A 19,142-nucleotide genomic window follows, 5' to 3' on the forward strand; every position below is an offset into this window, starting at 1 on the left:
AGATTTGCACCGTCAAAATTTCTGTGTTAAAAGTCTTAAATAATCTGATAGAAGCACAAACCTGTTCTGTAATGAATCGTTGCTTGTCAGAGAGGTTTTGTTTTGGGATTTGATTATTTCCTGGTTGTCGGGATCTCCCCCCGCTGTCCAGTTCTTGTGAGTGACACCAGATTAAACTAGACAAAAATGTCTGAGCTCAACGAACATTTATTTTCTTTAGTTTAAGGTCTTCAGTCTGTATCCATTATGTAGCGACTGTGTGGTTTTGGACAGAAGGACATTTATTGTGATTGTTCCTGTGAAGCTAACCAGGCTGCCTATTATATTTTACTACATGATCACCGAGTGGCTGTTTCTGTATACAGTTTTATTCCAGGCCACATTCAGGCGACTGCCTTAACATCTTTTTTTTAATCAGAATCAGAATCGTGTTTATTAAAGCAGCACATTCCTTTTTTAAGCCTTTTGTCCTGTTTTGACATAAAAAATGTAAGGATCTAAATCTGGATTGTTTGGACAAAATGATTAGTCCTTTAACAAAATTTAAATTCCAATTTAGATTTTATGAAGCAAATAAAAAATAAAACACTCCAGTGTGCAGACAATCAGGCACCAGCAGCATAGCTTTAGTTTTAGCATCATCTAAGTTTTAGTATCTTTCTGAGAGTACTAATCTGAATCTGAATGCACTGCTACGTCACACAACTGTCGTGATAAATTAATGACATAAATTAAATGATATAAATATGCAGTCATATAGAAGCTCTGTTTGTAGGGTCTTTTTGTTATGACCATATCTTAGTACTCCTGTAAACAGCATAACTTAGAGTCAGAGAAAAGAGAATATGCAACAAGGTCAAATTTATACAGCTCCAAAGATCTCCTACACTTTCCAACATGAAAGGAAATGAGCTCTGTGGAACTTTAGTTGGGAGTAACTTGAAATAATGAGATATAAACACAGCAGAGATGCATCCCTAACAAGCCAACTGGGTGTGACCATTACAGTATGTCGCCAGTTCTTCCTTGAAGTGGAAATTTAAAGTTAATTGCTGTTCTTATAATTGTGTGTTATGTCTAGATAGCAAAAAAAGCACTGTTTTAGAGCATTAATTCTTTTGACTTGTGGATGAATTTGAAAAAATCATCGCTACTTTTTGTGCATAACGTTTGCTTGTTTTGTGTTATCCAGGATGGCAGGAAGACTCTTGAGAACCAGGTGAAGAGGCTCGAGATTGTTGAGCGCCGGGAGGCCAAACTGAAGGATGAAATCCAGAGCAAGGGCCAGCAGATTCAGCAGATGGCAGATAAGATTCTGGTAACCCACCTTTCATCTTTCGAGCAGAGCAAAATGAAGAAGGAGGTGTGAAATAAACAGACCTCATTGTCATCATTGCAAAAGAAGTGCAAATTTACATCTAATATTTTTACATATGCAGTGCTCAGACACTCCACATTTTGTATTTTAATTGCCTTACAGCTGTGATACAACCAGGCCAGCGCTTTGAATCTGTTTACATCACCAGACTGTGTGTGATCAGATCTCTCTCTAACTTTTCCAATAGTTTTGTTGCACCTGTTATGAGAAATTACTCCTTTATTTCCATTATTTTCTGCATTATCAGCGTCTGAACTGTGTGCCTGAGATGAAAGTATTAAGCATATCCACTCAGAGCTGACAAAACCGTTTCAAACAGACAGTTTAGAGGACTGTGAATCATGAGCTTTTGACTCACAACGATTATAGGGAAATTAATATGAGCAAGCACAAAATACATGCAGTCATCTGAAAAAAAAAAGGTTTTACAAGACTCTTTGGTGTCCCGTGAAAAACTAAGAACACCTCGTACTATTCATGTGAATTAACAGGGTGAGTGCATTTGCTGATAACCAAACGCATCATTAACATTAAGTGATGATCAGGAAGTGTGAGCACCTCCATAAAAGCAGTTTTTTGCCATGTTGCTGATCTGGATGATTCATGTGTTTATTGTCACAATGCCATAACAGTCCCCTGAGTGTGAATATTACGCAAATTCATATATTGTGCACTGCAGATTCACCTGAAATCAGACCGTGCAGTGCTCAGGAAAAAAACAAAACAAAAAGCTGACAGCACAATTTGAAAAAAGACTGATCACATAGGGAGTGTTGCAGCTGGAGAAACCACAAGACAGCTGAAACAATGTACTTTGGGCAGATGAGACCAAAGATGACGTTTGGCCATGATGGTCGACACCACATTTGGCAAAAACCAAACACGGCATATCAAGACAAACACCTTATACCAGCTGTCGAGCACGGCGGTGAGCAGTGATGGTTTGGGCTTGCTTTGCACTTACAGTGCACACAGAGTTCTTGCAGACCAAGAACTCTGTGTGCCAAATTATTCTAGATTTGAATGTGAGCCCATTTCTCTGAAGCTAGGTAAATGGTAACTGGACTGGCTTTTCTACTCTACCTGAGTGCTCAAAGTGCTTTAACTCATTCACCCATTCACACAAGCACTTAAATAGTTTCTGTCTTTCTAACTAACATTCACACGCCAGTGGATGCATTGGAGACCAACGGTCTCCAACGGTCTCCAATGCAAATGAGGTTAGTATCTTCCCAAGGATATTTGAGATGCAGACGGAAGCAGCCATTGATCAATACACCAACCTTCCCATTAGTAGACGACCTGCTCCACCTCCTGAGCTACAGCCACCCGTTGACCAAAACTTGTTCATGTAACAGGACAATGATGCCAAACACATCAGCAAATTTCTAAGAGAGAGGCTGAAAAAAACAGTCAAGGTTTAGTAATGATCTAGTCATGATCAATCTGATTGAAATGTTATACCTCAAGAGAGCAACGCCGTAAGGAAGAGTGGGCCAAAATTCAACCACAATGATCTGAAAGACATACAGAAAGTGATTATTTCAAGTTATTGCTGCTAAGGCTAGATCTATAAGGCACTAAATTATGGGCATGTTTTATTGTGAAAACGTTCTGGTTCCCGTGTCTGCTTGTGACAATCAATAATAAAAGAAGTCCCTTTTAAAACTCTGAGAGAGTCACAAAGCTTTTCCATTTACTTTTGATTAAAAAGAAGTCATAGAAATTGACCTTTTGCAGCAGTGTGTGTGAGGTCCACCTGTGCATTTCCTGCTGTGTCTCAGCCAAAATCTGTGCTATTAATAAAGCCCAAAAAAGAGAGGAGATGACGCTGGAATCATTGATATAAATGACTTTGTGTTACCTGAGCTCCTCAACATCCATAGTAACAAAGACATGGAAATTTTACACTGTAATCATTGCATTTTAATACTAATCTTTCTCCTATATTGTATGAGGGATTAAAAAACACCTGTGTGTTGGTGTTTGAATCTCTCGCTGACTACCAGAGACCACAATCAACCAGAGCAGAGCTAAATAAACAATTGTTATAATTATATCTCAAAGCTCTCAAAACCTGCTGGTGAGCAGCAGGAACCATCGCTTATTGTGATTAGGTGTTAGTGATTTTGAAGTCCTTTGCACTGCCTCTAACAAATGTATGAGTTGTGTTTTGTGATGAAATGCTTTATGCATTACCTTTATGCCAGAAATGATGGCTACTTTAGCATTTGCGAGCATGGCTGCTGATGTCAACATGAAGCAAGTGACCTATTTGTATTTTGTGTAGGAGCTGGAGGAGAATTTGCGAGAGACTCAAGCCACAGCCCAGCGCCTGGAGACTCACCTGAAACAGAAAGAGAAGCTCTACGAAGACAAGATAAAGGTTCGATTTATAAATATGTACACACAATCATATACGCAGACCCATTGGTTTGATGTAAAACGCCATGCAGAAATGTCCTGATAAACTTACTGGAAGTGCTCTGTCTAGTGGTCGTGCCTTAGCCGGGGTGCTGGGAAGAGCAGCAATATGTCATATTCAAATTCATATTTTACCCTGTTAAGTGATATCCCGGCTATGGGTCTGTGGGTTGCCTGGCATTGAGCAGGTGCTAGAGGCCCAGATGAAGGCGGACATGGCCGATAAGGAGATGCTGGAGTCCAGTCAGAGCAAATATGAGGAGGAGGTGCGGGAGAAGTGCAGCATCATCAGTGAACAGAAGGCGGTAAGAACTGACCAGCTTGGGAGCACTATTTCAGGCGTATTTTAATATTTATCACACTGACATAGATTCCATGTTTGGAATAATGATTGTATAATTAAAAAGCACAAAAATCACCCTTAATCCGATCCCAGGAAGACCAAACTAAATGTTTGTTAAGCGTATGTTATAGCTTACACATTTTCTTTTCAGACAATAAATGCAATGGACTCAAAGATGAACAGTCTGGAGCAGAGAATTGCTGAACTATCTGAGGCCAACAAACTAGCAGCTAACAGCAGTATCTATACCCAGAAAAACATGTAAGTACCCCAACACAAAGCATTGTTATTGTGCTCCATAATAACAATAAAATACAATAATAATACAATAGATACAAATACGCTTGTAAGCCTGTCCTTTTATTGTGTCAGGGCAGAGTGAAGCTGCAGCTTGTGCGCAATAATATCTGGAAGGTACTTAATTCTGACCTTGCCGTTGCTACATGGCCTTCTATTTAACCTTTTGCACATTTTGATGTTTTGTCTTGCCAGGAAAGCCCAAGAGGAGATGATCTCAGAGCTTCGCCAGCAGAAGTTCTACTTGGAGTCTCAGGCCGGGAAGCTGGAAGCTCAGAATGCCAAACTGGAAGAGCATCTAGAGAAAATGACTCAGCAAGAGCAAAGCAATAAGAGCCGCGTGCTGGAGCTGGAAACCAGGCTCCGAGAGGTGAGGAGACATTAGAACAGGTGCAGGATATCTCTGCTGATAGATGGTGGTGGATTTTCCAACTGTGTGACAACACTTTTCTTTGTATTTGCTCTGTTCCCTGTCTGTTTGTCACAGCACCATCCGCTTCATAGAGTCTTTTATTTCTATGCTTTATTTTGTACATATGAAGTAATCTTAGTTAATATTATTATAGAGTATCTGCACAGATTTTTTTATCAAAGCATAAAAGGCATTTTTGAATATTAAATAGACGAAGCTGTGCAGTAAACCTCTTCCATCTGTGTTGATCTGGCTCCATGTAGTATAAACACACTTGCGTGGAACTGTGTCCCCGAGTGTATATTGAGGAAATAATTATAGTGTAGTATATATATCGTGACCTCTTGGGGAAGCAGGTGGTGCATATAAAATAGTTGTTTGATGGTAATATATGGACTAGAGCTGCTAAGTTGGACATTGAAAAGGTAGGGACCATTTGATGTGCAGTGCATATTATGATATATGGGGTTTGGGATCCAGTAGCATAATGTAGGATACGTCCAGATGAACAGAATCAACTTTTTGGGATTTAGGATACAGGATATTTTCTGTAGTACTCCATTTATCTCCATAATAGCTTGTAATTTGAATTTCCCCGGGCCATAAAAGTCTCACTTGCTATTGTCTGACTGTGTCAGATGTTACAAAAAGTGAAGCCTAATAACTGAAGGCAGTCAGACATGTGTCAGGTGTAATGCTCTCACACCGAGGTGATGTCAGCATGTGTCTGACTGCGCTGGGGATGAATCGCCTCCTCCTCCTGATCCTGGCCTTTCTGTCTGCTTTTGTAGATTGGGCTGGAGCATGAGGAACAAAAGCTGGAGATTAAACGTCAGGTGACAGAGCTGACCCTTTCACTGCAAGAGCGTGAATCTCAGATCAGCAACCTGCAGGCAGCTCGCCATGCCCTGGAAAGCCAGCTGCAGCAGGCTAAGACCGAGCTGGAGGAGACCACTGCAGAGGCCGAGGAGGAGATAACTGTGCTCAGAGTAAGAGAAATGGAAAGGAAAAAAAGTAGTGAAGATGCTGTCTCATTGATGTTGTGTAATGTAGGCAGTAATATCTGTCCCTGCATCTCTCCTGTCATTCCTCCTAGGCACACAGAGATGAAATACAACGCAAATATGATGCCTTGAGAGACAGCTGCGCGGTAAGCTGCTCACACCCTTATTTTTGTCGTTCGCTCTTTACAGGAATAAACAGCTCTTCTGGCACCGAACACCAGCTGAATCATCGCACTAGAAGTAGCCTCGTTTCAGTCCATATGTGTTTCTGTCACTCTTGGATGAATTAAAATTTAAAATCATTTGACTCCGTGTCACTTTTAACACCTTCCCCGTTTCATCACGTTTGTCTACCTTGCTGGTGCTCTTTATGGAGATGTAAAGCTGACTGCATAAATGTGCATCCTTAAATATGAGCAGGTCTCCACCCTGTTTTCAAAACATTATGTTTCTGGTCAAAGTGAGAATTGTTATTCCAGACACAATTTTTACAGTAATATTAGACTAACTCTCAGAACTGTTTGTTGTTTTCATGGCACCATTGTGCGCATTAACACAGAAACTAAGTGAAACTCCACTAACCAAAGTTAGCCCTACTGAATCAGAAAATAATGCCCTCTATTCGGTGATCATTGCTATTTGGGAGCTCCAAATTTTTTTAGATTTATTTGCTTTACGTTGTTATGAATGAACATTTCCTGGTAACTCTTTGGTTTACTAACACAGGATCTGTGACATGTGACTAACCTTGCGAAATTATGTTGTCATTTTTCAGGTATTTAGGTGCCATCAAGTTTATGTAGCTTGAATAAATACCAAAACCGTCACAGTCTTCCTTTATCCCATTGCCCTACTTTTGAGATCCTCCCACTCACAAACTGTTCAGAAAGCGACAACCATAGATTTAGCTGGCCAGTAGTCAGGCAAGCACAGCCAAATTCAGCAACAAGCAGAGCTTGAAATGCCACTCTATTTTTTGCCCTGCTGACTTGCAGTGTTGGTTTAACCATTAGTCTGTGGAGCATTTTGGAGGAGAACAGGATATCTGGACAACTGTGAGCCAAAGTGTCATTTAATTTAGTGAGGTCTCCCGGAAATTATTAATGCATTATGGTGTGTGTTTTGTATTATGAGAGCATTGTAGCGACTAGTCACCGGATGTGGGAGCTCATGATGTTTTCACTGCTTTATGATCTTTTTAAAAAATCTGTATTCATTGAGGTTCATAGCATATCTTCACTTTTTTAACATTGTAGTTAATCAATTGTATATTATAGGATTATAGCTGAAGCCATCATGGGTGTGTTAGACTGCTGTGGGCAATGTTTAAAACTGATAAAGACTGCAAATTCATTGGATGTAGTTATATATTGCCTGCATATCAGCATTGCATTTACACTCTATAGCATTCACACTGCTCACTGAAAGAAAGATCCTCCTCTGTGTTTTGCAGCAGAGGTAAACAGTAAATGATATGTTAATTTTAATCAGTGAAAGTGTGTGACAGCCACAGATTTCACAAACAGCACTGAGCAGTTTGTATTCAGCAGCGTTGAGGATGCAGATCTAGATGTGATTTACCTTAGCTGTTTAAGTTGCTCTATAGATTTGGTTGACAGATGATTGGAATAAATTGCCAGATCACCGCTGCACTCATTCCACTGTTGACTTCTAGCCTTGCCTTAAGAATTTAGTCGCTGCTGTCAGTCCCCTGCCGAAAGGGAGCAGAAGCACTGAGTCAGTACAGAACAGGCAGCTAATTTATGTACTTAAAAGCTTTGCCTCTTCCCCCCTGCCACCTTGAAATTCTGTGTGGTCCCCTTATTCCCACAAGAGCTGAGAATAAGGGGCTTTTAACAGACAGCCTCGTATAACCCTGATCTCTTTACAGTGTGCACTGTAGTCATGGCTGATTAAAGGAACAGACCGATGCTGATGAAATGATTATTCTCATTCTGAATGCTACTTGGGTTGAAACAGCAGCATAGAAAAATGATTACTGCATTACATCACTAACCCAGATATCTGCATCATGTAATCATGCAGCAGTAGAGTTGAGATTGTGTGGGGTGTTAGGTCAGCTGTTATTGTGGAGGAGCAACGATCTGAGCATTATATGCACAACAGCACCAAAACTTTTTCTTATGTGCGAATTGTAAAATTAACATTTTTATTACTTTTCTCGAACATCCAGGAATTCTGCTTTTACAGTGTAGGTACACACTGCCTTTGGAGCAACAAAATCACTGTGTAAAGTGTCACATTACAGGGGTACATTTTAGTTGCAGATGGATACTGTGTATGTATTCAGCCATTTAAATGTGAAATATGAATGTTCCCTTTACTCTGTAGGTAATCACAGACCTAGAGGAGCAGCTGACAACATTGACTCAGGAGAATGCAGAGCTTAACCGTCAGAACTTCTACCTGTCCAAGCAGCTGGATGAAGCCTCTGATGAGAGAGAAGATCGACTGCAGCTCAGCCAGGATGTGGACAGGCTGCGTCGGGAGGTGGCTGACCGTGAAATGCACCTTAACAACCAGAAACAGGTGCTGACTTCTGATGATGGTGTACAGTCCTAAAATGCAGATGGGTTTGTGAACCCTGAATAAAAACAGAAACTTAGTTACCAGAAAGCACACTGAACCTCTACTATTAGCCCAGAGAGATGTTTGAATCAGATTCAAGAGGCTTGTTGAATCTCTTGTTAGGGTTTCACCTGACACAGGATGGGGTTTTAGAGGGCGACTACACAGGCCACTCACATGTCACCACATACAGTAAATACATTACTTTTTGTTGTTATTTTCCACTACAGTAAACATTAATATCTATTATTCTTAAAAATAAAGCCCTAATTTCAAAAAAGGTGTAAAATCTGAATAAAAATGCAACGATTTGCATTTCTCATAAACACATATTTCATTCACAGTTGGAACATAGGAATAAAGAAATGGTTTAAAATGACAAAATTTTACATTTTAAGAAAAATAATCACTCACTATGAATTTGATAGCAGAATGCATATATAAACACTGGGTCAGGAGGCATGTTTATCACTGTGTGGCATTCCCTCTTCTTTTAACATTAGCCTGTAAATCACTGCGAGCAGCTGCTGGACTTTTGAATGAGGAAACTCATCCAACTGTTGTGTGATGTAGGATCCTTTGCTCAGCGGTCCTGGGTCTACTTTGTTGTGTTGTTTGTTTCTTGAGCCCCAAATCTTTTCAAGCCTGTATTCAGCTTTTAGCACTGATGGTGCCTTTCCAGATGTCCAAAGACATAGGCAGTGATGCCCCCCATAATAAGCTGAATGGTCCCTCTCCTCTTAAATCTAGTTGATGTGGCGTCCATATTTTCCAAAAAGAATTTAAAAGTTGGGTTTGTCTCACCACAGAACAGCTTTCCACTTTGCCTCAGTCTATTTTAAATGAGCTTTGGACCAGAAAAGAGAACATTTGTGGAAGTGTTTCAGAATCATGTCTTTTTTTAATGGTAAATGAACTCATTCTTATATAGCACTTTTCTACTCAATCTGAGCACTTCCATAAGGAAGCTTCCTATCTAACGTTCACATACATTTATACTCTGACGGACACATCTGAGAGCAACATGGGGTTAGTATATTGCCCAAGGATATGTGCCAGACGCATGATCTGATATCCTCGTGTTGGTGTTGTTCCCACATCATCATAATAAATGTTGTTCCAGGTTCAACATTGCAAGTGACCAATCACATTGTTGTGACATCATACGTTTGTGACTTCGGAAAAAAACGCATTAAACAAAAAATCTACTTAACTTGCGAGAAACCGCCTCCGTCCGCCGATCCAGCAATTTGAATTCTTTGCATTTCATACTGTTCTTTAATAAACGGTAAGCATTATACATATTGTCCTTGCAACATTGGAATTTCATAAATGAATGAATCGCTTAGCTTGCAAAAGTATGACGTCAAACAATGTGATTGGTCACTTGCAGTGTTGAACCTGGAACAACATTTATTATGATGATGTGGGAACAACACCAACACGAGGATATCACCAACCTTCTGTTTGGTAGGTGATCTGCTCTACCACCCGAGCTACAGCCTCCCCTAATGCTGTTTCTTGTGAGGGCCCAGAGATCGCAGGCATCCAATATTAATTTTTGGCCTTGTCCTTTGTCCTCAGAGGTTTCTTCATATTCTAAGAATCTTTTGATGATATTATGTGCTGCAGATTATTCAGGAGAAATTGTTGCATAGCTTTTTGCAGATTGATGTCTCTAAGATGATCTTTTCGTACCCAGTTTTGTTTTGACCTGTTGCTAATTAACCTAAATGCTTGCAAAATGTTTAATTTTAGTACCACTTCCATTTTTTCCAATGTTTTATTGCCCCCATCTCAACTTTGAAATAGCTGTTTCCATCAAATTCAAAATGAGCTATGATCTTTCATGAACTAGCAATACATCTCAGTTTAAACATTTGTTCTGTTGTGAATGAAATCACAGTATGCTGTTTTCATTTACATTTTACACAGACTGGATCTTCCTTTGGTGCTGGCAAAATTGTTATATGCAGGAACAATCCAGCTGGTGTTTTTTATTACTTACCAGCAGATTTATTAGCTTCTGACACTGAATTTCCTGCTCAAAAGAAAAAGTCAGGCAGGTTCAAATCAAATAACTGTTTACTAAGCTCGGGTCAGTAACAGGAAGTCTGTCAGAGAAGGCGTGAGCATCAGATGAAGAGCAGCAAGCAAAACTACATGTGCAGACAGGAACACTGTATTAAGCACAGGGAACACTACACAACAATAACATGACAACCAGATGTGAAATAAAAATAGATTTTACTGCAAAGCAAGAGCACGAATCAGATAAGCGAGAAAGAAAAACACAAGCAAAACTCAGATAAAGTGTGAAGTCTGCATTCATTCTCGATATCATTTTGCACGGGCGGCCAGTCATTCAGCAAATAAACACATAAAGAGTTGACATCTGAACCCAGCATTTAGAGTCACAGTGCTTACCACTCCGCCAACATGCCACCGCTTTTGTGTGGCAGTTGTTTCTGCATGAAAGTTGAAGTCTGTGAGAAAACATCATTTTCTGTTTTCTAAAACACTTGTATTCCTTCCTCTTATTCAAGTTTCTTCACCCTGCCCACTTCCCACTCACAGTCAGACAGGAGCTTTTCACTTACACTCACATTATTTGATATCTCCACAACACCTGTGACAGGTGACCTAGACATCTCTCCCAGCTCCGAGAGTGCCAAGTGTAAATCAGGCAGCCGAAACACTGGAATAATTTTATTATTGTTATGCGTCGTATTCTCAACGCAGTGAGAAAGAGAGATGGAGAGAAAGAGAGGGAGAGAGGAGGCTGTGTGATGGTGTGTTGCCCCTGTGGGAGGATTTGTGTGTGGGTGTCCAGTAGCGCTCTCAGTCCTGCTGGTTGTGTAACCACCGATGGAAGTCATAGACGAGGGATGGGGTGGTGTGTGGGAGGGATGTGTCATCCCCATCACTCCCAGGTCGTGTCAGCTGTGGAAGCATTGGACTTCAGAGGGCCGTGGTGTTGCTGCAGCACCGGCAGAGGCTATATTTGTCTCCCCATGCTTTGTCTAAAGGAGTCTGTTGTAAGACATTAAACATGGAGCTTTGTGTAGGCCTGGTGAAAAATATAGGAAAACATTCCGAGGCATGAAAATAACTCCAGGTTCAAATGTATATTATTTAAACAGTTTGTGAGCCCCTGGCTCTAGCATTGTGGTTTCTTTTTAACAGATTGTGACTGACAATGCCATGAAAACATTTTTACTTTTTGACTTCTTAGTTTTTTGCATATTTGTTACACCTACATTTTTCAGATCATCAAACAGTTTTTGATACCCAGTGCCCGATGGGTGACGTGATACCCACGTTTGTGAATATGATAACTCAAGAACAAGGCAAATTACGATTTTCCAATTGATACCGTTGGTGCACCTACACCTGTTTAAGATCGCCCTAAATGATGTCAATCTGATTAACCCTCTCAGGCTCAAATTAAACTTTTTGTTGCTAATGCACAACCAAGTCCTGCAGTGGTACTTCTGAGTAAAAAAAAACACATAAAATATGTATGTGGGGTAATCAGGTTGTTAGTTTTTAACTGTTGCAAATCGGCAACGCCTGCCTTGAGAGGGTTAATGTCTGGACTTTGATTAGGCCAATCTAAAGCCTTCATTTAGTTTTGGGTTTTGAGTCATTCAGTAGGTGGACTTGCTGGTGTGCTTCGGATCATTGTCCTGCTACGTGAACCAAGTGTGCTTGAGGTTCAGAGCGTGAACTGATGGCCATTCATTCTCCATAAGACTTTTATGGTAGAGAGCAGCATTCATGCTTCTGCTCTTTACTGTAATTGAATACAGACCTGGATGGAGTACTTAATTACAACCGTACAGGTCCTAAAGCAGCAAAACAGCCCCAGACTATCACACTACCACCACCAGGAGGTAGTGTAGGAGTGATGTTCTGTGAAATGCTCTGTTATTTTTATGCCAGAGTCAAACCTTCCTAAAAAGATCAACTTTTGTCTCATAAGTCCAAAGGTTTTAGAGATCATCACATGTTTTTGGCAAATGTGAGACGAGCGTTTGTGTCCTGTTTGGTCAGAAGTGGTTTTTTCTGTGGAACGCTCCCATGCATACTTTGCTGAACCTTAACTGAAGCGAGTGAGACCTGCTGTTCTTTAGCTATGGTGTTTGGATCTTTTGTGACCTCCTGGATGAGAATAGCTCTCACAGTGGTTCACTGGAGTCCTAAAGCATTAGAAAGGCTTCGTAAACCTTTCTAAGCTGACAGATTTCAGTTACTTTCTTTGACTTTAAGTGATTTCTTGATTCAACAGCTCTGGCAGTAATCAGACCTGGGTGGGGCCAGTGAAATTGAATGCAGCTGTCCAACAGATGTGATTAGTCACAGTTAATTCATGATTTAACAGGGAGGGGCAATTACTTTCTCCAGGTAGGATTGGATAGCTTTTTTTTCCCATAGTAAATGAAGCATTCTTACTAGAGTTGCTTTCCCACAGTCCTACAGTTTAAACAATCTTTGTTTATCTTAAACTGAGTCTTGGTGCATCCACTCTGTTAATTGATTAATTCTTATTAAACAACCCATTTTGACTCTTGTCAATTTTCTTGTGATTGGCAGCCTCTTGTAAACAGAAGGGTTGAACAGTGGGTGGGCGTGGCTTCTGGTTTCAAAAAAACAGAACTGTGTGCCTGGGCTGAACATTTTAAAGATGTGCCCTCTTGACGACCTCAAACAGATCAAAAACAGTCTGAAACATTCTCATCTGTTCACCAGAATCTTGAGACTCTGAAGACCACGTGTACCATGCTGGAGGAACAGGTCATGGAGCTGGAGACTATGAATGATGAACTGCTGGAGAAGGAGAGACAGTGGGATGCCTGGAGGGCAACACTGGAGGAGGAGAAGAACCAGGCTGAGCGGAGGACCAGAGAGATCCAGAGACTCTTAGACACTGAAAAACAGAATAGGTGACCACCACAAGATGTATCACTGTAACTGTGGGTGTTAACTAATGAATCCTAAATAGCCAAAATGTTTTCCTCAATGTTCTGTTTCTATTTTGCTTGTAATTTTCTTGCTACTATGAAAACAGTCTACAGCACATTATCTTATATTCAGTGCACCTATAGTTGCCTCAAAGAAACGTTAGTATATTTATTTCTGCACATTGCAATAGTCCAGTTATGTAATCTTGCCACAAGACCTTTAAGGAGGCTTATGAGTTTCTTATTTCATCAGCAGAGAAAACTATTTTTGCTCTAAATGTTTCTCTTGCTATCAGTGTTGGATAAAGCTCCCTTCGCCTACACGCACTGGATTCGACAGGCTTTGCCGTATTGTCTAGGGTCTGTCAAAGCAGGAATTCTAGGTAAAATATGAAATGATTTTCTGAGTTGCCTGGAACAGTGGAAAGTGATGAAAATTAGGTAAACTTTAAAGCATTCAAAAACTGAAATTACATTTTTAGTGATGTGTTTTCCTCTATCCAGAACCACGCGACTTTACCCCAAACAAACCAATGAGTGAAACAGCAATATGAACATTCCGAAATACTTTAGTCAGTTTGTTTCAAAGAGCCTGTAAACACATAATAGATGAACTTGAAGAGCACGCACTCGAAGGCTGAAAAATAACTGGCACTAATTTTTCTCCGATCTAGGCTCCGTGCAGAGCAGCGGAGCACCGAGTCTCGGCAGGCTGTGGAACAGGCAGTTAAAGAGCACAAAGCTGAGATCCTGGCCCTGCAGCAGGCCCTCAAAGACCAGAAACTCAAAGCCGAGAGCCTTGCAGACACTGTACGCATTTTCACACTCCTGAATAACATCTGTTAAGTTTTGTGTAGTTAGCAGATGTCGCAGCAAACTCTTCCTTTTCATTCCTCAGCTGAACGATCTGGAGAAGAAGCATGCCATGCTGGAGATGAATGCCCGCAGTTTGCAGCAAAAACTGGAGAGTGAGAGAGAGCTGAAGCAGAGGCTGCTGGAAGAGGCACAGTGTTTCATTATTTTCACAGAGCCACTGATCTGATCATTTTATTACACTTTTATTACAGACATATGGTCAAAACCGGAAAATAAGTCGGTTCTATTTTTCAGAAATTCTTAGCAGTAATAATAATAAACCTTTCTGTATGAAACCACGCTGAAAGGTATAGCAATCAGTAAAAGCAATCAGTTGTAAGAAGTGTGTGTGGGTTAGTAAAGACATTCAGAGGGTGATGTAAAGGTGCTTTACCTCCACAGCAAGAGAAGCTGCAACAGCAGATGGATGCCCAGAAGACCCACATATTTCGTCTGACCCAGGGGCTGCAGGACGCTTTGGACCAGACTGACCTGTTGAAAACTGAAAGGACTGACCTGGAATACCAGCTGGAGAACATCCAGGTGCTGCTACACACATACATGCACACGCCTACTAAAGACAAATGAAAAAAACCCACACATGTAGGAACCATGTGAGTCTTGTTTCTCCCCCACTGTTCTGAGCCACACGTATGTGCACACACACTATTTGTTTTACAGCACACAACTCCCTCCCCTACTTTCTGTCTCTGTCAACCTCTCTGTATGAAATGAAGTACTTGAGAAGAAATTCATGGCAGTAGTGATGTTCACTTAGCTCCACCTGCAGGCTGTATACTCTCATGAGAAGGTGAAAATGGAGGGAACCATTACCCAGCAGACTAAGCTCATAGACTTCCTCCAGGCCCAGGCACACGGTGGCTCCAAGAAGAAAAAGGTCAGATGGGATTAAATATCTCTCTCTCTCTCTCTCTCTCTCTACATATATATATAGATATACAGATATATATAGATATATAATAATTTCTTATCTTTCTATTTCTTTTTGTTCATTTATGGGCTCATTTCTTGTGTTTCTCCCTGTTTGTGTTTGCTTGTGTGTGTCTCAGGGTCTCTTTGGACGTCGTCGGGAGGACCTGTTGGCCGCCATGGCTGCTCAGGCTCAGACTCAGGGTCAGACTCAGACTCAAGGCCAGGCTTCCCCTGTGCCTGCCATCCAGCCGGTGCCTCTGCAGTACAGCGACATGAAGGCAGCTCTAGACAAAGAACGTTCTCGTTGCACAGAGTTAGAAGATGCTCTGCAGAAAATGAGAGCAGAACTGCGAGCACTGAGAGAAGAAGGTGAGACTGCCCTGCACCAATCTGTGGACTCCAATTTACACTCTGTTGTTCATTTATAATCATCAGTAGAAACTTGAACTAAGAATTTTTTTAAATTTTACTCAAAACAAAATACTCAAAGTTAGTCTTTCCAACCCAGCTCTGCAGTATAAGGACCACGGAAGTTCTACAAACCCAGCCACAGCTCGGCAACAGATAATTATGTCTGCTATGGTGAAGTCTCCTGAGCACCAGCAGGGCCCCACCAGCCTTGCACCCTCCAACTCTGGACGAAGGAAGGACACTCCCACACCTGAGGGTAAGGGAAGGGTGATTTTCATAGTAGCTCAGTGTGTTTTTTTTAATCCAATGGCACAAACATGCAGGCTCACAGGAGATGCATAGAGGAGAGTGAGGTAAGATGAGCCGGCAGGTTTGTTATCTCATTTAGGCAACCATTCATAATCTTTGTCATATGACTTTTTCTTCTTTTTTACCTTGCTTCGTAAGGAAGAACTATTTAAGAAGACGTGTAAACAGCTCAAGTCAAAGCCTTTTTTGGCAGCTCAGTTTATTAAGTTCAATCAGATGTACTGTGTAGAAACATGTGAAGGAGTCAGTAAAGTGCTCTAGTTTACTCTAGTGAGATATACTCAAGTGAGATATTTGAGGTTTAAACTCGTTTCCATCATACCAGTGAGCAGATATTGTTCTCATTTTAGACGCGCTGTAGCCCGACCACTATCATGCAGCATAATTATAGAAGAAAAAGAAACACAGGTCCCCTGCACCGCTATTCTTCAAACCTAGACCTCTGTATTCGGGATGCAACGATACCAATTTTTTCAAACCGATACGATACCGATACTTGGATCTGAGTAATTGCCGATACAGAGTACAAAAAACGATACTTCTACCACACACAGATACATATTTTACAGTATCGGCCCTGATACCCGATACCAGTATCGGTATCGGTGCATCCCTACTCTGTATGAAGTATCTGCAGAAGTATACAGTATTGCATGCAGCAAGATTCTGAGCTCCTAGTGCTTGTTCTTGTTTGCTATTTTGAATAATGGTCAGCACAGCAGGTGCAGTGGTTAGCACTGTCGCTTCACAGCAAGAAAGGACTTGATTTGGGCCCCCATGCATGGAGCCCGCATGTTCTCCTTGTGTCTGTGTGGGTTTCCTCTGAGCAATCTGTTGTCCTCCTACAGTCCAAAGACATGCCGTATACTTTAACTGGTAATTTTAATTGGATGTAGAAGTATATAGAATAAAGCATTGTATAAATGTGTCTTGTTGTCACATTGATACAGTTCAGGCAGTTTTCTTCATACCTCAGAACTGTGGACAAGTTGTACTAGTATTTATTTCATTATCACCAATAATATGAGTAGAATTGGGGATTTGATTATTTAATTACTAGTTTTTTGTAACTATATTTTTCAGACAGCTGTTAAATCTTCTTACAGTCACACTAGATCAATTTTGGGGGTTGACTTGATCCCAAAGACCAGTCATTTTTTGGTTGTCTATTTAAGTGAGGCACAACTGATAGGTATCATATGACTTGAGTGCAAAATGGCTTATCTCTTAGCTGACTCTCCTCTACTGCCTCTGCAGCACACACCTCACATTCAAAGGTTGATTTTTGAAGCTCTTACTGTCTCTTCTTTCACACACCTTTCAGAGGGAAGGAGGGTCACTTTTGAAAGTAAGTCATCCAAATTCATGGTTTCTGCAGCTTGGTCTCTTATCTCTCCTCTACGTTGCTACATCCACATCTTTGACAGGCCAGATTTTAAAAGCTCTGCACTTTTATAGTATAAAATGTCAGATCCAAACAGGTTTGTCAGATGAGGCTGAAGAACCTTCAGTGCAGAGCTTTAGAAATCTGAAGCATTTTATCTTGGTTGCTGAAGCGTGTGATTTGCAGAACCCTTCTACTTTATTTAACTCACTTTATTTCCACCTCAAATTCACATCATATACACAAATGTACCATATTAAAAATTCTGCAATGCAAAAACCACTGTATGCACTTTAAACCCACACTCTGATCTAAAGGTATTATCTAGCCATTTTGTTAGTCAAGGTTACAACAAGAAAAGAAAAGTCTCATATCTACGTTTTATGTCATAGTGACCTGGTAGTCAAAAACAGAAACAACAGAAGCAAGAAAGGAAAGAAAGAAAAAGATGTACAGCTGTCAGTTACAATAGCAAATCTGATGGACACAAACAGCTTTGAGGCCTTGGGGAACAGACACAGGATCCCTGAGAGCGTCCTGTGTCAGATCCTTTGGGTTCTCTCTGGGATGCTGGATGAGATAACTGTGAATCTGACTTGTTCAGCACCTTTGGCTCATTGTTGTGTTCCTCAAGCTGTTCCTAAACAACTTTGCAGTCTGGGGGAAGGCCATTGCTGTCAGTGGGTGCCATTGCCAATGGGCAGGTGTATTTAGTTTGTAACAGCGCTTACCTTGGAGGTTTAACATCCGCATGAATGCCAGCTGCACAGCAGTTTGAACACTAATGTATGTGTTTCATGCAAGAGGACTGAAGAAGATGACCAAGTTATTATGATTTATTTTAAGTTGCTAGCTCTAATCATAAATAAGTGTAAAATGTACAGATTTTCAAAGTGCTTTTGAGAACTCGTTAATATAGATCAAAATCAAAAAGTGAAGTGATGCAGTTAAAACAAAAAGAACATAAATGCTGAACAGTGTGAACGGTATTACAAGTAAAATAAATAAACACGGAAATAGATAAGTCCATAAAGAAGTGATAAGAAGATAAAACACTTTGATCAGTTTTCTGTAAATGTACGTTTGTAATGTAATCTAGATGTAAATGAAAGGTGAGTTTGCGAACGTCAGCTCCTTTGTTAGAGAACAGTTAAGGGCTCTGATCAGAGGAACAACCCAGCAGCTCGGTTCCTTGGGTCTGACTGTAAATTTATAACACAGGTAAAAGCGTGGCACAAGTTTAAAATCAGCTGAAACAGCTGGATAAAATAGCTAGTATGCAGTAGCAAAACTGAGAGTGATATAGTGTTGTCTCTTTGATTTTGTTAAAAGCCTGGCAGCTGAGTTTAGGACAGACTGGAGGCGGGGGGAAAAGACCAAGGCTTTACATTTTACTTAAGTCCAATTAGCCTGTAATTTGCCTCCATTTCCCTGCTATTACAATAAAGGTCTAAACAACAGGCCCAGCACTATGTGATGCTAGGATTTCGGAGCTTATACGCATCTATTAGTGAGATATGGCTCTATTGATTATTCCATTCTACTATGATTTGGTCTCTTTCATACTTTTCTCATGCAATATCACATTAAGGTAGTTTTGTATGAGAAAAATACAAACGGGGCCATATTCATCAGTAACTTAACAACAATATTCAATAGATACATGAAATAAAGTGCTCACGTTTTTCTTTCTTTCCATGTTGGTTGTACACACAAGATTTGTAAATTTCATACTGATTGACATTATTATATCAATAAGCGTGATCGTTTTGTTGCCATAATAATGACGTGAAAATTTTTCAACCATCTTTAATGCAGAATGCAGTTCGCTGATGCTGA

At 40.5% G+C, this 19,142-nt stretch overlaps 1 protein-coding gene and 1 long non-coding RNA gene across 8 annotated transcripts in view; one reads left to right on the forward strand and one right to left on the reverse strand.

Moving 5' to 3' along the window:
* LOC120745361 (citron Rho-interacting kinase) overlaps positions 1–19,142 on the forward strand; it is a 48,210-nt gene that overhangs the window by 14,328 nt on the left and 14,740 nt on the right. For 3 of the 7 annotated variants that reach the window (XM_040050150.1, XM_040050149.1, XM_040050154.1), the window contains exons 9-24: positions 1,193–1,318; positions 3,669–3,764; positions 3,991–4,107; positions 4,297–4,406; positions 4,638–4,812; positions 5,646–5,843; positions 5,951–6,004; positions 8,211–8,408; positions 13,200–13,393; positions 14,086–14,221; positions 14,310–14,414; positions 14,669–14,809; positions 15,045–15,164; positions 15,337–15,568; positions 15,708–15,866; positions 17,244–17,267. In XM_040050150.1, the coding sequence (XP_039906084.1) occupies positions 1,193–1,318; positions 3,669–3,764; positions 3,991–4,107; positions 4,297–4,406; positions 4,638–4,812; positions 5,646–5,843; positions 5,951–6,004; positions 8,211–8,408; positions 13,200–13,393; positions 14,086–14,221; positions 14,310–14,414; positions 14,669–14,809; positions 15,045–15,164; positions 15,337–15,568; positions 15,708–15,866; positions 17,244–17,267 (2,185 nt within the window). The remainder of the gene's footprint in view (positions 1–1,192; positions 1,319–3,668; positions 3,765–3,990; positions 4,108–4,296; positions 4,407–4,637; positions 4,813–5,645; positions 5,844–5,950; positions 6,005–8,210; positions 8,409–13,199; positions 13,394–14,085; positions 14,222–14,309; positions 14,415–14,668; positions 14,810–15,044; positions 15,165–15,336; positions 15,569–15,707; positions 15,867–17,243; positions 17,268–19,142) is intronic. The other 4 variants (XM_040050153.1, XM_040050155.1, XM_040050151.1 and 1 more) reach the window with 3 other exon arrangements.
* Positions 6,002–16,402, reverse strand: LOC120745364. Its single transcript, XR_005698615.1, has 4 exons — positions 16,201–16,402; positions 11,044–11,048; positions 8,083–8,085; positions 6,002–6,012 (listed from the first exon to the last, which is right to left on the reverse strand). It is a non-coding gene; the product is annotated as an uncharacterized LOC120745364 (long non-coding RNA).

This window comes from Simochromis diagramma, unplaced genomic scaffold (assembly GCF_900408965.1).
Source record: "Simochromis diagramma unplaced genomic scaffold, fSimDia1.1 OVJJ01000159.1, whole genome shotgun sequence".
NCBI classification, from domain to species: Eukaryota; Metazoa; Chordata; class Actinopteri; order Cichliformes; family Cichlidae; genus Simochromis; species Simochromis diagramma.